Source organism: Macaca thibetana, chromosome 2 (genome assembly GCF_024542745.1).
Source record: "Macaca thibetana thibetana isolate TM-01 chromosome 2, ASM2454274v1, whole genome shotgun sequence".
NCBI lineage: Eukaryota > Metazoa > Chordata > Mammalia > Primates > Cercopithecidae > Macaca > Macaca thibetana.
In genome coordinates this window covers 128635539-128654934 of record NC_065579.1, presented here as the reverse complement: position 1 = coordinate 128654934, position 19396 = coordinate 128635539, and the positions used below count along the sequence as shown (strand labels likewise).

The following is a 19396-nucleotide window of genomic DNA, read 5'->3' as shown; positions in this document are numbered from 1 at the left end:
TGTGTTGGGAAAATTACATAAACTCTGTGAGCCTCATTTTCCTCACCTGTAGAATGGGGACAATAATAGGCCTAATTCATTAGGATATTGGCAGGATTGGATAAGATTAGGTATGTAATGAAGTTCTCATAATTTCTGGCTCTTTATTTCTTTATCTATCTATCTATTTTTGAGACAGAGTTTCCCTCTTGTTGCCCAGGCTGGAGTGCAGTGGCGCGATCTCAGCTCACCGCAACCTCCGCCTCCTGGGTTCAAGTGATTCTCCTGCCTCAGCCTCTCGAGTAGCTGGGATTACAGGCGCGCACCACCACACCCAGCTGATTTTTGTATTTTTTAGCAGAGATGGGGTTTCTCCATGTTGGTCAGGCTAGTCTTGAACTCTTGACCTCAGGTGATCTGCCTGCCTTGGCCTCCCAAAGTACTGGGATTACAGACGTGAGCCACTACACCTGACCAATTTCTGGCTCATCATAATAAACAGTCAGTAGGTGTGAGACATTCCTCAGAAGAATTTTTGAGATATTAATGTATCTATTTCTCCCCAGTAAATATTCTGTAGCAAATAATTGACAGTAAGCCCCCTTAACTCAAGGGATTATGCCAAAAGCTATCAAAAGGAGTTGCCTGCAAGACACTTCCCTTCCTAGCTTTGTTTCAAAAGTTCAGGCCATTAGGGAGATTGTTCCATGTTTCTTGGAGGGTCATAGGAGAGAAACTGCAACTGAGGAAAACATACAAGAGAAATTTCCAATGGCATTGGCAGAAATAAATGTCTGAAGCTTACAAAGCCTCCTGGGGCCTACATCTTTCTAAGGCAGTGCCCAGGTTGATGGCAAGATTGAACAACTGTGTTTCCCACACTCAGCAGTGATTACTCACTCACCAAACACGGCCTCCAGCTGCTAGAAGTAAAGGGCTCAAATCAAACACAAAAATAAGTGATCTTGGGGGCTTTGGGAAGGGAGGCCCAGGAATGACTATGCCTGAATCTCCCATTAGCTGAGCAGGATATGGGATTCAATGTTTGATCAAATTTATTTAAAGAAAATAACACAGCTGGGCGCAGTGGCTCACGACTGTAATCCCAGCACTTTGGGGGCCAAGGTGAGTGGATCACCAGGTCAGGAAATCAAGACCATCCTGGCTAACATGGTGAAACCCTGTCTCTACTAAAAATGCAAAAAAAATTTTAGTAGAGAGGAACACTTTTACACTGTTGGTGGGACTGTAAACTAGTTAAATCATTGTGGAAGACAGTGTGGCGATTCCTCAAGAATCTAGAACTAGAAATACCATTTGACCCAGCCATCCCATTACTGGGTATATACCCAAAGGATTATAAATCATGCTGCTGTAAAGACACATGCACACGTATGTTTATTGAGGCACTATTCACAATAGCAAAGATTTGTAACCAACCCAAATGTCCATCAATGATAGACTGGATTAAGAAAATGTGGCACATATAAACCATGGAATACTATGCAGCCATAAAAAAAGGATGAGTTCATGTCCTTTGTAGGGACATGGATGCAGCTGGAAACCATCATTCTGAGCAAACTATCGCAAGGATAGAAAACCAAACACTGTATGTTCTCACTCGTAGGTGGGAATTGAACAATGAGATCACTTGGAAACACAGGGTGGGGAGCATCACACACTGGGGCCTGTCATGGGGTGGGGGAAGGGGGGGAAGATAGCATTAGGAGATATACCTAATGTAAAAGATGAGTTAATGGGTGCAGCACACCAACATGGCACACGTATACATATGTAGCAAACCTGCATGTTGTGCACGTGTATGCTAGAACTTAAAATGTTTTTTAAAAATAATTAAATAAATAAATAAAAATACAAAAAATTAGCTGGGCGTGGTGGCGGGTGCCTGTAGTCCCAGCTACTCGGGAGGCCGGGGCAGGAGAATGGCGTGAACCCGGGAGGCAGAGCTTGCGGTGAGCCAAGATCACGCCACTGCACTCCAGCCTGGGTGACAGAGCAAGACTCCATCTCAAAAAACAAACAAACAGAAAAGAAAATAAATGAATACATATGGCACTCCTCAGATGGGAGACCGACATGCACACTCACCGTGAACAGTGTTGTCCTTTTTGGAAATCATGACAGGATCATAATTCTTGACCTGGTTGTAACTTGTAAAATAGTTAAGAAAAATAAATGGAAGAATATACATGAATGGCTTGTGGGATTCCAAGCAGAACAGAGTGCTAGCAGTCACTGGTGGTTGTTGAACAGCTTAGGGGAAGGTAGATGTTGATTGTTTAATATAGTCATGCACTGCATCATGATATTTCAGTTTAGGACAGACCACATATACAACAGTGGTCCCCTAAGATTATAATACCACAATTTTGCTTTACCTTTCCTATGTTTATGTATGTTTGAATATACAAAAATGTACCATTGTGTTACATTGCCTACAGTATTCACTACAGCAACATGCTGTACAGGTTTGTAGCCCAGGAGCACTACGCTACACCATCTAACATAGCTGTGTAGTAGGTTATACCATGCAGGTTTGCATAATTGCACTCTACGATGTTCATACAATGCAACAACCATCTAATAATACATTTCTGAGAACATATCCCTGTCATTGTAACACGTAACTGTATATAAATTTAGGTCAATAAGAAGTCATCCAGATAAGGATATTTTATAAGAAAGTAGAATCACACCATTATTGGTCACACCAAGAAAGAGAGTTTCACTGAAAGACAGAAAATTTAAAAATCCTCATAGAACCATCACAGTGTCTAGTTAAGTCCACACCACTTTAGAATTAGACAAACCTGTGTTCAGATCTGCTAGGTTGAATATAAACTCTGCAAGGGAGACGTTAACTCAGCCTTTTTCTTCGTTGATCTATCCCCAAGTGCCTGGAGTAGTATCTGACATGCAGGAGGCATGCAAAAAATATATGTTGATGGAATAACTGCAGTTTGGGCTCTGCTACCCTGTTGCTGTATGTCCTTGAGCAAGTTGTTCGAGCTCTCCAAGGCTCAGTTAAAATAGAGATAATAATAACTCACAGCATTGTTTGCAAATTAAATGAGATAAAGCAGCTATTGTCAAAATGGCCCAAAGAGACTCAGGGCTTTCACTTTTCTCTGTTTTGAATATTGGGCTTTGGGATGAGATTGTACTAAAGAAAAAAAAAAAAAGAAAACAGTGAAGTAATATATAGTAATGTAGCACAATCCCAGTGTGGGACCCAGTGGCCACCATTTCTAATGCATGCTGATATTGCCGTCAAAGTGGGACACAGAAAGATGAGAAGAGCTATGGGAAAATGGGACTTTCTTGAAATTAATTACAGGTTGAAATGCATTGCCGCTTGCCTGTTTGTAAAGAGTAGCAAATAGAATGTCCAAATGTAGCATGAATACAGTATTGAAAGGAAACAACGATTAAACATTTCTTTCCCAAATGCTTGGTAAGTATAAAGAAAAAGGAAACAAGCTGAAAGAAGTACTAATTGGGAAAATCTTACAAAATAATTTATGTAATTATACCAAGATAAAAATATGTCTTTTCTTAGTTTCAGTAATTTTTTAAAAATTAACCTTGGGTGGGGGGAGAAGGACTTGGCAGAGTATTTAATTATCAGTCGTGTGGCTAACTTTCTGGGTTGCAGTTTCTCCAGTTTGGCTTTAAAATTGTTAATAGCTCCTGCCTTTCTCTCATCTCAGTGAGGGTTGATCATGTGCCATGTGGCATGCTGAGCACACATCATCATTAGCATCTCGACTAATTTTCTTTCTGATTTGACCAAGCAGTAGTTGAGAAGCTCATTTCCCTGGGCTCCAATTTATTTCATCAGCTAAGCCGTTGCACTCAGGCTCAGATCTTTTCTGGTGCCCTTTTGGGTAGGAACAAGAGATAAAGACATGATGAAGAGAGGCAGAAGCCTTTAAGTTCATGGATCCTGGGTGCCTGAGGAATGAAAGCTCCTACGTTCTAGTGCAGTATCTACAGTCCGTTTCTTTAAAGTCCTTCTCTGTTTTGAAAGAACCACATTTGGGAGAATGACCTTGATAGATGATTAAAACAAGTCTACACTTGTGAAATGATACAGATTAGCATATTTTGGAGGAATCAATTTTTTTTTAAGTTTGGCAGAGGAACGTAAGTAATGTGCCATAATAGAATGCCAAACTTAAACTTCATTGATGCCTTCTTCCAGCCTCCTGTTCCAAACAGCTGTACAGAATATGTTCCTAATATTTCAATTAGAATGAAAAAAGATGTAGGCCAGGCGTGGTGGCTCACACCTGTAATCGCAGCACTTTGGGAGGCCGAGGAGGGTGGATCACCTTAGGTCAGGAATTCGAGTCCAGGATGGCCAATGTGGTGAGACCCTGTCTCTACTAAAAATACAAAAATTAGTCCGGCATGGTGGCTGTCACCTGTAATCCCTGCTACTCAGAAGACTGAGGCAGGAGAATTGCTTGAACCCGGGAGGTGGAGGTTGCAGTGAGCCGAGATCGTGTCATTGTATTCCAGCCTGGGCAACACAGTGAGATGCTGTCTCAAAAAAAAAAAGAAAAGAAAAGAAAAAATATGTCAAATATGTGAGTACTTTTTTTGAGACTATGAAAATCTCCCTGGAAAAAAAAGACATATGCATTAGGTCTAATTCTCTGAAATCGGGCAAAGAATTCACTCTAGCACAAGTCAAATGCATATGGAAAAATAGGATACAGACAATTGAGGCATACTGAAATAAATATGACAGGCACAAATGCATTCAAGTGTGTAAATACAGACTTTTGAAGAGGGTCAAAGGGTTGGTTTAACTGGAGAGAGCAGTAGCAGTAGCCTTTTGTGAGTGAAGGTTGCCTAAATGGTGCTGTATTCTTTATTAGGCAAAGATATTCTGTACCAAATGGTGGCTCAACACTGGGGGAATAAATATCCCAGCCTCTCTTTCCTTCCATCCTCCCATCACCAGCATCCTATTACTTACACCAAGTGAGAAGCCACAGGGCAAGGGAGCCAGACGGACAATAGTTCATACCAGTCAGCTCTCCTGGGGACTGACAGCAGAGTGAAGAAGAGTGGAAGACAGATCTGGAGTTGTCTTCCTAAAAGACATTTAATGCATTTTTACCTGCTTTCTATTTATTTAAATGTGTCTGGTCTAACTGCTAAATTAAAATATTTGTCTCTGAAAATCTATAAGTATGAATATAATTCTTTTTGTCTATTAAGAGTATTTCTGATTCAATAGCTATTCTTTAATGGCTGAAAAAAGTGCCATTTTAATATATTATTTTTATAAGCTGCATTTCATTTTTAAATTTAAATTAAGTGAAATCTCTGATGCAGTGGTATTAAGGACTCTTCACAATAGGAACATATTTTTTTGGAAAAAACAAATTACTGGAAGTAACAGAGATATTTTTAATTCTGATATTTCTCAATTGTGTTTCTGTTTACTTACCCAGATAAAAATATATTGGTTTGTGAAATGGTTTTATGATTCTGAAGGCAAAAAATTGTATTGCCTCCTCAATAAATTGGAGTTTTGATGTTTCCTAGATGAATACAATATTGAGAATTGAATACATAGCCTGGTGAATCTCTGATGTAGGAAGGAGGGAGGCATTTTTAAACTATGTTCAGGCCATTCAACAATTCAACAGCAGTTAATGGTTAGTATGTACAGACTTTGCTGCGAGCAGTAAAGCTATGGTGATAACCAAGACAGACAAGCCCCTGCCTCAGGTGTGTGAATCCACCTTCACATCCTTTCCCTCCTGCTGTCTGCTGAGTGAGGAAATGCAGTTAATTTCTGTCCCAGGTGCACATCCTCACTGGCAAACCAAGGCATAGTCACCCACGACTGCTCAAGAAGATAGCCTTTATCTCAGGAAAAATGATTGAGAACCACAATTCAGTATTAACAAACCCCCTCCCCTGGAGTGGATTTGCTTTTTATTTTTCCTACTCTAAACTCAGAGTGAATTTGCAATAGGAAAATTGCTGCTTTTATTCAGTTCTGGAAAATTCTCAGCCTTTTTCCCTTCGACTATTGCTTTTTCCGCAGTCTCTCCTTCTGAAACTCCAGTTAGAACTTTTCATTGTACCCTCAGTGTCTTTTAAGTTTGCTTTTGTAATTTTTGTTTCTTTATACGGGCTCTGTTCTGGGTTAATTAATTCCCTTTTCCACCATAAGTCTTCAGCTTAATTCTATCACTGATTTTATTTTTTAAATAATTGTAGTTTTTTAGGTCTAAGAGCCCTGCATGTTATTTTTCAAATCTGATTTATTTTTTAAATCTTCTGTCATTGCATGGTAGATTCAGTTTCTTCTTTAATAAATCTAGATATTTTAAACAGAGTTATTTTAAACTTTGTTTCAGATCAGCGTATTCCAGCTCGTCTTCCGCTGGTTGGGTCTGCTGTCATTTTCTTGCTGCAGGGTTCCCCGTATGCTTTGTAGTATTTGTCTCTGCTTATCTTTCGTAGATGCTACCTTCATGTTCTGTCAATCTTTCAATCTTACGTTCACTCTTTTCTGAACAATTACATTTCCAAATTTTGTTCCTTCAGCCTAGATGCTTTTTCTTCTCCATCCCTGGACTGTAGTTGTGCCTATCAAATCCAAATCAGCATAAAGTTAGTCTGTTCTTTCAGTTGTAGTACTTTGACTATTTAAATCCAAAACACAACTGAGAAGGAAAGTGGGGCATCTTTTGTATTTCTTTCTTAACGTTTCCACATTTTTAAAAAATGATCTGGCCTTATATAAACATTTTTGAACAAAATTTTATAGAACATAGTAATACTTACAGAAAATTGGCAATATTAATAACACTTTGTTCCTATTTTTTATTATATATATACACATATATACACATACATATACACACACACACACACGTATTTATATATATGCCTCCCTCCTTCCTACATTTCCCTTTCATTCTCCCACTTACAATCTCATAGTCTGGCTTGCTCAGCACTTGTTCTGTTTGAATTTATCTGGTTCATATATTTATTTGTTCATTATTTTTCTCCTCCTAGAGTCCCTTTTCTCTGTTGTGACACACAGCCTAATGCAGCACCTAGCACATAGTAGGTCTTCAGTAAATATCTGTTGAATAAATCAGGAAATAAATCAGTGCCCATTTTAATGAAAATCACTTAATGGAAAGGGCAGAATTTGTTTATGCCTTCACATGTTTGGTGTCTTCTGCCCACCAGGTGCGGTACTGGAATGGTGGTGGAAAGGAGGAATCATCCAGTAAAGTGAAAGTGGCAGGAAATGAGACATCAGCCAGACTACGGGGCCTGAAGAGCAACCTGGCCTATTACACAGCTGTCAGGGCTTACAACAGCGCCGGCGCCGGGCCCTTTAGTGCCACAGTTAATGCAACCACCAAGAAAACGCGTAAGTATATTCTGATTCATTTAAATGGTAAGGAAAACAGTTTGCAATAAAAATGATAGCCTTCTATATTATTTGAAATGGACAACCCACGTCATTAATCTCACTAGATTATATAAACCTAACTCCGGCCGGGCGCGGTGGCTCAAGCCTGTGTAATCCCAGCACTTTGGGAGGCCGAGACGGGCGGATCACGAGGTCAGGAGATCGAGACCATCCTGGCTAACACGGTGAAACCCTGTCTCTACTAAAAAATACAAAAAACTAGCCGGGCGAGGTGGCGGGCACCTGCAGTCCCAGCTACTCGGGAGACTGAGGCAGGAGAATGGCGTGAACCCGGGAGGCGGAGCTTGCAGTGAGCTGAGATCCGGCCACTGCACTCCAGCCCGGGAGACAGAGCGAGACTCTGTCTCAAAAAAAAAAAAAAAAAAAAAAAAAAAGCCTAACTCCAAAACCTTAAAACTCAGAGCCACACATACCCTTGTCTTCATGATATCCTTAAATCTTTAGGTAGAGACTCCCTGTGAAAATGAATATGCACCTTTTGAAAAAAATCTTAATGTGGGGTGTTAGGTTAAATCTATCCCCTTTTCTTTTAAAATATGGTAAGCTTAGTTGGGTTTACATTCACGTATTTTTAGTTTCCCAAAGTTTGAGGATTTCTGATAAGCATGAATAAGTTAAAATTAATGCCGAAGAATCAGGAGTGATTTTTCCTTCTTTACCTTTCTTTTCTACATCATTCAAAAAATGGCAATGTACATTAAATGGTTATCAGCAGAAGATGATGGTCCTGTGAATGTGTTGATACTCTGACAAATCTAACCAGAGTTGTCAGTGTTGCCTTCAAAGCTGAGCTTTTGTTAGCTGTGTATTTACAGGTAAATTTGCCAGCTGCAATCATGAGTTACAATTATATTAGTCTACAAGAAAGTCAATGATTTACAATTTGGGAATGTTCCACATGTATTTCAGTTAATCTAATAGCATAGTATACATTTCAGCATTGTGTTTTATTGTTTTATTGGTGCTTACTCACAATGCAAATGTTTGAGTTGCTGTTGTCATTGCCCTCATCATAGCTAATAGTGATTGAAAACATTGTGTCCCAAGTAATTTATGCTCATTCCCACATTTAATCCTCATAACTACTCCCAAGAGGTCAGTGCCATTATTATCTCTATTTTAAAGGTGATAGAAGTATGGTTTGAAGGGATTAGGTGACTTATGCGCAGTGATACCATACTTTTACTTGCAGAAAATTGTTTTCTTAATTTATTTTCAAATTTCTTAATTGAATAAAAATGTTTGCTTAACTAACTTTATGTAAGAATGAGACAATTTTTATGCTTGGTTGCTAATTTCATTGATGCATTTCTGTTTCCATATATCATTTTTTTGAAAACATACATTTTTTGTCTACAATTGCAAAGAACTCCAATAATATAAAATTGAATATGATTGACTAGCATTTTTAGGCTAACTTAAAGTAATGTAAGACATAATTCTACTACTTTAGATGTTAATTAGCCAGTGTAAATTTGATTAGAGAAGTTTGTATGTTTATCTTCTTTGTATTAGCTATAGAAAAAAGAGTGTGGCTAACAATTGGCTAGTACAGTGACCATTGCAGAACACAAGTTTAGTGACAAACCGTTTGAATTTCTGTAGCAAGACCCATTTGTAAGCAACCGACTAATGTAACATTTAACATGATCCTTATCTGATTATTAGAGGAGGTCTAATCTACCTGTTTGTCATACCACTTGGTTGCTGTTAGACCAAAGAGCACATGGGTTTGGAAATAAAGAAACAAAAAATTCTGTATTTACAACTCTTTACTAAATATGTTTGGTTTTCTCAACAATTCCTGCTGAATTAATATCGTCTAAATATACATCATTATTTATATATTCCAAATACAGCATCAATCAAAAATTCTGATTGCAAAAATATATGCAAACAAGTTTATCTGGCTCTTTTCTCTGACTTAATAATTGATGTGATTACTTGCTAGGAAATTATGATTGTAAAAGACAGTGTAACACCATGGTAGAATCAGTGAAGAACTTAGTGGATTAGTAAGACAGAAGGAAGAGACTGATTAGAAATCAATAGAAATGTCACGATAATGTACAATGAATGAATGAAAATTTTTAAAAGAAGCAAAATCCCTTTATAATTTAGAGATGGCATATAAATGCCCAATCCAAAGTAGAAATTTGCACATAACAGTGATGCTGATAATTATGGTTGAAACTTACTGAGCAATTTCCAGTGATGGTTCTAAGTAATTTTCATGTATTGATTCTTAATTCCCACAGCAATATCATGACTTGAAGGTATTAGTATGCTTACTTTAGAGAGGAGGAAGCTGAGGCATATGGAGGTTATATAACTGTACTGAGATTGCAGAGTAAGTAACAGGATGGGCATCCAAATCCATAGTCTTAACCACTATGGTATCCTCTCTTTCAGCCATATTGTTAGAATTTCATCACTCGTTTAATACCTTTATTTATTGTGATTTTGCTCTGTGCTTAGGATATGGGTAAGATGATCACAGGTTGTCATGGCTTCTCTGCTCATGGAGCTTTAGTTTGATGGGAATTCCAGCAACTGAATGAAATCTCTCAAAAACAATGCTCTGCTGTTACCACAATTCAACTGGAGTCTTTAGGTTGATCTGTAGATGTTATTAAGGGCAATTTCCCACGTTGGGTGGGAAATTCACATAGATCATTAAAATCCCCAATCATCTTAAAATGGCATATAAAGAACGTATGTTAATTTTTATATTTTATGTTAATAATTTTTAAATATGTACCAAAATTACAAGTAAAACAGAATCTCTTAGAGCCATTAATAGTATTGTTACTGGTAGCTCTAAATAGTCTTCCTGAGCTTTGACATGGTTGAAGTGTAAATCCTATTTAAAATTTTGATAAGGCTCTTGTGATTATCACTATGAAGAGAATTACTCATCTGCCTTGGCATAAAGAGCAAAAATAACATTTTTGATTACCTGCTTGCTATCTCTCTTCCTCTATGGATTCTAAACTTTACGGGGAAAGAGTCCTTCTGTGTCTTATTTACCCAGCCACTGTGCCCAGCACAAACCCAGCACATGGGAGCAGCGTATTAAATGTTGAATAGATGAATGAAACCTAAAGAAGCAAGCCAAACCTCAAGTACTATTATTAATCAAATGTACTTCCTCTTGACTGCACATTGCGAATTCAAGACACGCTACAGTTCTTTACCATCTCACTTAAAATGTGCAAGTTTCATGTACTCATCATTATGGAATTGTGTATGCGAGGCTTTAAATCAGTACAGTTTTTAGATGATATTTCTGATTAATGTAAAATAACACAAGGATTCTCAAGTACTGTAGCTTCCATTAAACATTTAATTTTTTGATATCCAAATACTTGAGTTTTTTAAAAGCATTTTTAAGTTAAACACTAATTAGTCTCTTTAAGTAATCTAAGATGGGTTTCTGTCACTTACCACTGAAAGAGAGCAAACTCTTAACAGCATCTTTCATCTCAAGGGACTGATGAAGAAAATCTGCAGATGGCTTAAAAATGATAAGTTGCATTAGTTTCTAAAAAGAAACATTGAGAATTTTATGTTCAGAGTTTGCAAGAGATAATCTGTAGGATGAATATTCTGCTTTGTATAATCAAACAAGTCAAGTGGTAATTCTGACATTCAGTATGAATGGATCCAGACACTCAAACAACTTCCACCAGAATCATGTAATAAGATCTCAAATTTAATAAAACTGAATTGTTGGTTCTCCTTCCAACCCATTTAAATCCTCTCTCTTCTGTGATAGTCCCATTTCCATAAATTCCACTCCAATGTTTCAGTTTCTCAAGCCAAAAATCTTAGAGTCACCCTCGAGTCATTTTCTCTCATACCCTACACTAGATCCAGAATCTTACTTCTACATTTATCAAGAATTTACCACTTCTGGCCAGGCACGGGGGCTCACTCTTGTAATCCCAACACTTTGGGAGGCCAAAGTGGTATGATTGCTTGAGCCCAGGAGTTCAAGACCAGCCTGGGCAACAGAATAACACTGTCTCACTATACTGAGACAGAGAAAAATATAAGAAAATTAACGGGGTGTGGTGGTGTGTGCCTGTACTCCCAGCTACTCGGGAGGCTGAGGTGGGAGGATTGCTTGAGCCTAGGAGATCCATCAGAGCTGCAGTGAACCATAATTGTGCCACTGCACTTCAGTGTGGGCAACAGAGTAAAACCCTGTCTCAAAAAAAATAATAAAAATAAAAAATGGAATATACCACATCTTACACTGCTGCCACACCAGGGTAAGCTGCCTCCAACTCTCTCTTGTAGATCAGAGCAATGGCTTCTTACTGTTCATCCTGTTTCTGCCTTTGCCTTGACATCCTGATAATATCACTTCCCTGTTCATGACCTTTTTGTCACTTCCCATCCCACGTCAGGTAAATGCTAAATCCTTAAAATGTCCAACGAGGGCTTATACAGTCCACTCCCCAATCTCTGCTGACTCATTTCCTATTCTTTTCCACCTTGCTCATTCCACTTTACTTTAGGACCTCTGCATGTACTGTCTCCTGTATCTCAAAAGCTCTTCCTACAGATACCCCCATAATGGCACTCCCCCGTCTCTTCCAGGTCGTCACTCATATCACCTGGGTGCCACCTGACTGCAACTCCACCTTTCCTGATGCATACCCTCGTCTCCTTCCCTGCTTTATCCTTGTGCCTAGCCTCAGAGCCACCACATGTACTCTATCTCATGGCTACTCACTTCATCATTGTGTCCCCAGGACATCGTTGTGTCCTGCCTTAGCCAGAGTGTCAGCACCTTCAGAACAGAGCTATGGCCTGGTTTGATCATTGCCCTGTTGCCAGAGCTCTGCTCCAGTGTTTAAGTAATCATAGTCAGTAGTCAGTGCCCAATAAGTATTTGTTGAACAGTGACTCTCTCCATCACTGTCTCTGCTCTATGGCAGCATCACTCTAACCAAAGTTCTCTCTTCGTGGTAGAAAGATTGCCAACAGCACCTCAAGAGGACTGTTGTCTCTCGGCCAATCACACTGGGAAAGGTGGGCAGCTTCTTTCTGATTATTCTACCCAGAGCTAAGTAGGCTTCTCATTGATTCATCTTGGGTAAACAACCAATTGTTGTTTCCAGTTGTGAGAAAAACTGGACCAGCCTAACCTGGAACACACGCCCGGACTCCCCTGGAATAAGGGGATTCTATATTTTTATGCCTTTGCTAATTATTATATGTGTGAGTCTATTTAGGGAAATAGAAGAATGCCAAACGATGCAGTCACTTTTGCATTTGAGTCTTTGCTTTTCCAAATGAAATGCTCATTCATGAAAGTGGAGCCAAAATCAGTTACCTGAATTTAAGGAAATCAAGTAGGTGTGCCTTTTTTTTTTAATTCAACTTTTTTTTAATTTGTATTTTAATTTTTGTGGGTACATTGTAGGTGTGTATATTTATGAACTACATGAGATCTTTTGATACAGATATGCAATGTGAAATAAGCACATCAGGAAGAATGGAGTATCCATCCCCTCAAACATTTAGCTGTTGAATAGCAAACAATATAATTACACTCTTTAAGTTCTAGAAAAATGTACAGTTATTATTGACTATAGTCACCCTGTTATGCTATCAAATAGTAGGTCTTATTCATTCTATTTTTTGTCCCCATTAATCTCCACTTATTCCCCTCACCCCAAACCCCTCACTACCCTTCCCAGCCCCTGGTAATCATCCTTCTACTCTCTATGTCCATGAGTTCAATTGTTGTGACTTTTATTTTATTATTATTTTTCCATAGGTTAGTGGGGTACAGGTGGATTTTGGTTATATGAGTTTTTTAGTGGTGATTTGTGAGATTTTGGTACACCCATCACCCAGTCAGTATACACGGCACCCTATTTGTAGTATTCTGTCCCTTGCCACCCTCCCAACCTTCCCCCCAAGTCCCAAAAGTCCATTGTATCATTCTTATGCCTTTGCATCCTCATAGCTTAGCTACCACATATCAGTGAGAACATATGATGTTTGGTTTTCCATTCCTGAGTTACTTCATTTAGAATGATAGTCTACAGTCTCATCCAGGTCACTGTGAATGCTGTTAATTCATTCCTTCTTATAGCTGAGTAATATTCCATATGTATATATGATGGATATATATATGTCATATATATTCCATATATATATTCCATATATATGACATATATCCCATATATATTCCATATATATGACATATATGACATATATATATTCCATATATATGACATATATATATGACACATATATATATATGATGGAAAAAATATATATATATATATATATATCAGTTTCTTTATCCACTCATTGATTGATGGACATTTGGGTTGATTCCACAATTTTACAAGTGTGAATTGTGCTGCTATAAACATGCATGTGCAAGTATCTTTTTCGTATAATGACTTTTTTCCCTCTGGGTAGATACCCAGTAGTGGGATTTCTGGATCAAATAGTAGTTCTACTTTTATTCATTAAGGAATCTCCACACTGTGTTTCTCCATGCTGTTTTCCATGGTGGTTGTACTAGTTTGCATTTCCACCAGCAGTGTAGAAGTGTTCCCTGAGCACTGCATCTACACCAACATGTACTGTTTTTTTTATTTTTTATTGATGGCCATTCTTGCAGGAGTAAGGTGATATTGCTTTGTGGTTTTGATTTGCATTCCCTGTCATTAGTGGTGTTGACCATTTTTTCATATGTTTGTTGGCCATTTGTATGTTTTTTTTTTAGAGAATTGTCTGTTCATGTTCTTCACCCACTTTTGTGTGGGATTTTTTGTTTTTTTCCTGCTGATTTGAGTTCATTGTAGATTCTGGATATTAGTCCTTTGTCAGATGAATAAATTGTGAAGATTTTCTCCTACTCTTTAGGTTTTCTGTTTACTCTGCTGACTGTTGCTTTTGCCGTACAAAAGCTCTTTAGTTTAATTAAGTTCCAGCTATTTATCTTTGTTTTTATTGCATTTGCTTTTGGGTTCTTGGTCATGAAATTCTTGCCTAAGCTAATGTCTAGAACGTTTTTTCCAACGTTATCTTCTAGAATGTTTGTAGTTTCAGGTATTAGATTTAAGTTCTTAATCCATCTTGAGTTGATTTTTGTATAAGGTGAGAGATAAGGATCCAGTTTCATTCTCCTACATGTGGCTAGCCAATTATATCAGCACCATTTGTGGAAAAGGGGGTCCTTTCCCCACTTTATGTTTTTGTTTCCTTTGTCAAAGATTAGTTGGCTGTAAGTATTTGGGTTTACTTCTGGGTTGTCTATTCTGCTCCATTGTTCTATGTGCCTATTTTTGTACCAGTACCATGCTGTTTTGGTGACTATGGCCTTATAGTATAATTTGAAATCAGGTAATGTGATGCCTCTAGATTTGTTCTTTTTGCTTAGTCTTGCTTGTGGGCTCTTTTTTGATTCTATATGAATTTTAGCATTGTTTTTTATATGGTGGTATTTTGATGGGAATTGCGTTGAATTTGTAGATTGCTTTTAGCAGTATGATCATTTTCACAATATTCTACCCATCCATGAGCATGGGATGTGTTTCCATTTGTTTGTGTCTTCTATGATTTCTTGCAGCAGTGTTTCGTAGTTTTCCTTGTAGAGATCTTTCATCTCCTGGTTAGGTATATTCATAAGTGGGTTTTTTTTTTTTTTTTTTTTGTCAACTATTGTAAAAGGGGTTGAGTTCTTGATTTGATTCTCTGCTTGGTCGCTGTTGGTGTATAAAAGAACTACTGATTTGTGTACCTTATTCTTGTATCTGGAAACTTTGCTGAATTATTTTATCAGTTCTAGGAGTTTTCTGGAGGATTCTTTAGGGTTTTTGAGGTAAACAATCATATCATCAGCAAACAGTGATGATTTGACTTCCTGTTTACTGATTTGGATGCCCTTTATTTCTTTTTCTTCTCTGATTGCTCTGGCTAGGACTTCCAGTACTAAGCTGAAGAGGAGTGGTGAGAGTAGGCATCCTTATCTTCTTCCAGGTCTCAGAGGGAATACTTTCAACTTTTCCCTATTCAGTATAATTTGGCTGTGGGTTTGTCATAGATGGCTTTTATTACATTGACATATGTCCCTTGTATGCTGATTTTGCTGAGAGTTGTAATCATAAAGGGATGCTGGATTTTGTTGAATGCTTTTTCTGTATCTATTGAGATGATCATGTGATTTTTGTTTTTATTTCTGTTTATGTGGTGTATCACATTTATTGACTTGTGTATTTTAAAACATCCCTGCATCCCTGGTGTGAAACCTCCTTGATCATGGTGGGCTATCTTTTTGTTATGTTGTTGGATTCAGTTAGCTAGTATTTTGTTAAGGATTTTAGCATCTATGTTCATCAGGGATATCGGTCTGTAGTTTTCTTGTTTGGTTATGTCTTTTCGTGGTGTTGGTATTAGGGTGATGCTGGCTTCATAGAATGAATTAAGGAGGGTTCACTCTTTATCTTGCTGAATAGTGTAAACCGCATTGGTTCCAATTCTTCTTTGAATGTCTGTCTGGTAGAATTCTGCTGGGAATCCTTCTACTCCTGAACTTTTTTAGTTGGTAATTATTTAATTACCATTTCAGTCTTGCTGCTTGTTATTGGTCTGTTCAGGGTATCTAATTCTTCCTGATTTAAGCTAAGAGGGTTGTATCTTTCCAGGAATTTACCCATCTCTTCTAGGTTTTCTAGTTTATGTGAGTAAAGGTGTTCGTAGTTATCTTGAATGATCTTTTGTATTTCTGTGGTGTCAGTTGTAATATCTCCCATATCATTTCTTAGTGAGGTTATTTGGATTTTCTCTCTTCTTTTTTCTTGGTTAATCTTGCCAGTGGTCTATCAATTTTATTTATCTTTTTGAAGAACCAGATTTTGTTTCATTAATCTTTTGTATTTTTTTGTTGTTTAAATTTCATTTAGTTTGCTCTGATCTTGGTTATTTCCTGTCTTCTGCTAGGTTTGGGTTTGTTCTTGTTTCTCTAGTTCCTTCAGATGTGACCTTAGATTGTCAGTTTGTGCTCTTTAATTCTTTTTTTATGTAGGTTTTTAGAGCAATGAACTTTTCTGTTAGCACTGTCTTTGCTGTATCCCAGAGGTTTTGATAGGTTGTGTCTGTATTGTTGTTCAATTTGAAGAATTTTTTAATTTCCATCTTGATTTTGTTTTTGACCCAATGATCATTCAGGAGCAGGTTACTTTTCATGTATTTGTATGGGTTTAAAAGTTCCTTTTGGAGTTGATTTCCAGTTTTATTCCACTATGGTCTGAGAGAGTGCTTGATATAATTTCAATTCTTAAATTCTTAAAACTTATTGAAGCTCATTTCATGGTCTATCATTTGATCTATCGGAGAAAGCTCCCTTCACTGTTGAATAGTATGTGTATTCTGTGGTTGTTGGATGGAATGTTCTGTATATATCTGTTAAGTCCATTTGTTCCAAGGTATAGTTTAAAACCATTGTTTCTTTGTTAACTTTATGTCTTGATGAGTATCTAGTGCTGTCAGTGAATATTGAAGTCCCCCACTATTATTGTCTAACTATCTCATTTCTTAGGTCTATAAGTAATTGTTTCATAAATTTGGGAACTCCAGTGTTAGGTGCATATATGTTTAGGATTGTGATATTTTCCTGTTGGACAAGGCCTTTTACCATTATATAATGTCCCTCTTTATCTTTTTAACTGCAGCTTCATAAAAGTTTCTTTTGTTTGATATAAGAGTAGCTACTCCTGCTCGCTTTTCATGTCCATTTGCATGAAATACCTTTTCCTACTTTAAGTTTTTATGTGAGTCCTTATATGTTAGGTGAGTCACTTGAAGACAGCAGATACTTGTTTGGTGAATTCTTACCCATTCTGCAGTTCTGTATCTTTTAAGTGTAGCATTTAGGCCATTTACATTCAATGTTAGTATTGAGGTGTGAGGTACCATTCCATTCATTGTGCTATCTGTTGCCTGTGTACCTTGGTTTTTGGGTTTTGGTTTTTATGTTTTAAATTGTATTTTTTTATAGTCCTTTGAGATTTATGCTTTAAAGAGGTTCTGTTTTGATGTGTTTCCAGGATTTGCTTCAAGATTTAGAGGTCCTCTTAGCAGTTCTTGTAGTGGCGATTTGGTAGTGGAGAATTCTCTCAGCATTTGTTTGTCTAAAAAAGACTGTATCTTTCTTTCATATGATGCTTAGTTTTGCTGGACACAAAATTATTGGCTGATCATTGTTTTGTTTGAGGAGGCTGAAGATTGGGCCACAGTCCCTTCTAGCTTGTAGGGTTTCTGCTAAGAAATCTGCTGTTAATCTGATAGGTTTTCATTTATAGGTTACCTGGTGCTTTTATCTTACAGCTCTTAAGATTCTTTCCTTCCTCTTAACTTTAGATAACCTGATGACAATGTGCCTAGGCAATGATCTTTTTGTGATGAATTTTTCAGGTGTTGTTTCTGCTTCTTGTATTTGGATGTCTATGTCTCTTGCAAGGCTGGGGAAGTTTTCCTTGATTATTCCCCCAAATATGTTTTCCAAACTTTTAGATTTCTATTCCTAGGAATGCTGATTATTCTTAAGTTTGGTTGTTTAACATAATCCCAGACTTCTTGGAGACATTCATATTTTCTTATTCTTTTTTCTTTGTGCTCGTTGGATTGGGTTAATTTGAGGACCTTGTCTTCAAGCTCTGAATTTCTTTCTTATACTTGTTCAATCCTATTGCTGAGACTTCCCAGAGCATTTTGCATTTCTATACATGTGTCCAGTGTTTCTGGAAGTTTTCATTTTTTGTATTTATGCTCCCTATTTCATTGAGTATTTCTTCCTTCACTTCTTGTATCATTTTTTGGATTTCCTTGCATTGGGCTTCACTTTTCTCTGGTGCCTCCCTTATTCACTTAATAACTAACCTCCTGAATTATTTTTCTGGTAAATTGGGGATTTCTTCTTTGTTTGGATCCATTGCTGCTGAGCTAGTGTGATTTTGGGGGGTGTTAAAGAGCCTTGTTTTTTCATATAACTAGAGTTGCTTTTCTGGTTCCTTCTCATTTGGGTAGCCTCTGTCAGAGGGAAGGTCTAGGGCTGAAGGCTGTTGTTCAGATTCTTTTGTCCCACGGTGTGTTCCCTTGATAGTACTCTCCCCCTTTTCCCATGGATGTGACTTTCTGAGAGCCAAGCTGTAGTGATTATTATCTCTCTTCTGGGTCTAGTCACCCAGCGTGTCTACCAGGCTCGGGCTTATACTGGGGGTTGTCTCTACAGAGTCCTGTGATGTAAACTCTCTATGAGTTTCTCAGCCATAGATACCAGCACCTGTTCCAGTGGAGGTGGCAGGGCTGTGAAATGGACTCTGTAAGGCTCTTAGCTTTGGTGGTTTAATGCTCTATTTTTGTGCCGGTTGGCCTTCTGCTGGGAGGTGGTGCTTTCCAGAGAGCATCAGCTGTGGCAGTATGGTGAGGAACAGTGGGTGGGCCGGGGCCTAGACCTCCCAAGAGTATATGCCCTTTGTGTTCAGCTCCCAGGGTGGGTAGGGAAGGACCATGAGGTGGGGGCAGGACTAGGTGTGTCTGACCTCAGACTCTCCTTGGGCAGGTCTTGCTGTAGCTGCTGTGGGGATAGGGGTGAGGCTCCCAGGTCAATGGAGTTATGTACCGAGGAGGATTATGGATGCCTCTGCGGAGTCACACAGGTTGTCAGAGAAATGAAGGAAAGCCAGCAGTCACAGGCCTCACCTAGCTCCCACGCAATCCAAAGAGCCAGTCTCACTCCCACCATAACCCCACTGACAGCAAACAAGTCTATTTCCAGGCAGTGGGCGGGCAGGGCTGAGAAGTTTCCCCAGGCTACCCACCTCCCAGCTGGGAAAGAAAAGGGCTCTAATTCTTCCCCCACCTGTCAAGTCTGCATGCCAG

The 19396-nt window shown here is 38.2% G+C and overlaps 1 protein-coding gene across 2 annotated transcripts in view; it reads left to right on the top strand.

Annotated features, from left to right (window-relative positions):
• The window catches only part of CNTN3 (contactin 3), a 340485-nt gene that overhangs the window by 309676 nt on the left and 11413 nt on the right, over positions 1–19396 (top strand). For both annotated transcript variants that reach the window (XM_050778567.1, XM_050778566.1), the window contains exon 20: positions 7231–7417. In XM_050778567.1, the coding sequence (XP_050634524.1) occupies positions 7231–7417 (187 nt within the window). The remainder of the gene's footprint in view (positions 1–7230; positions 7418–19396) is intronic.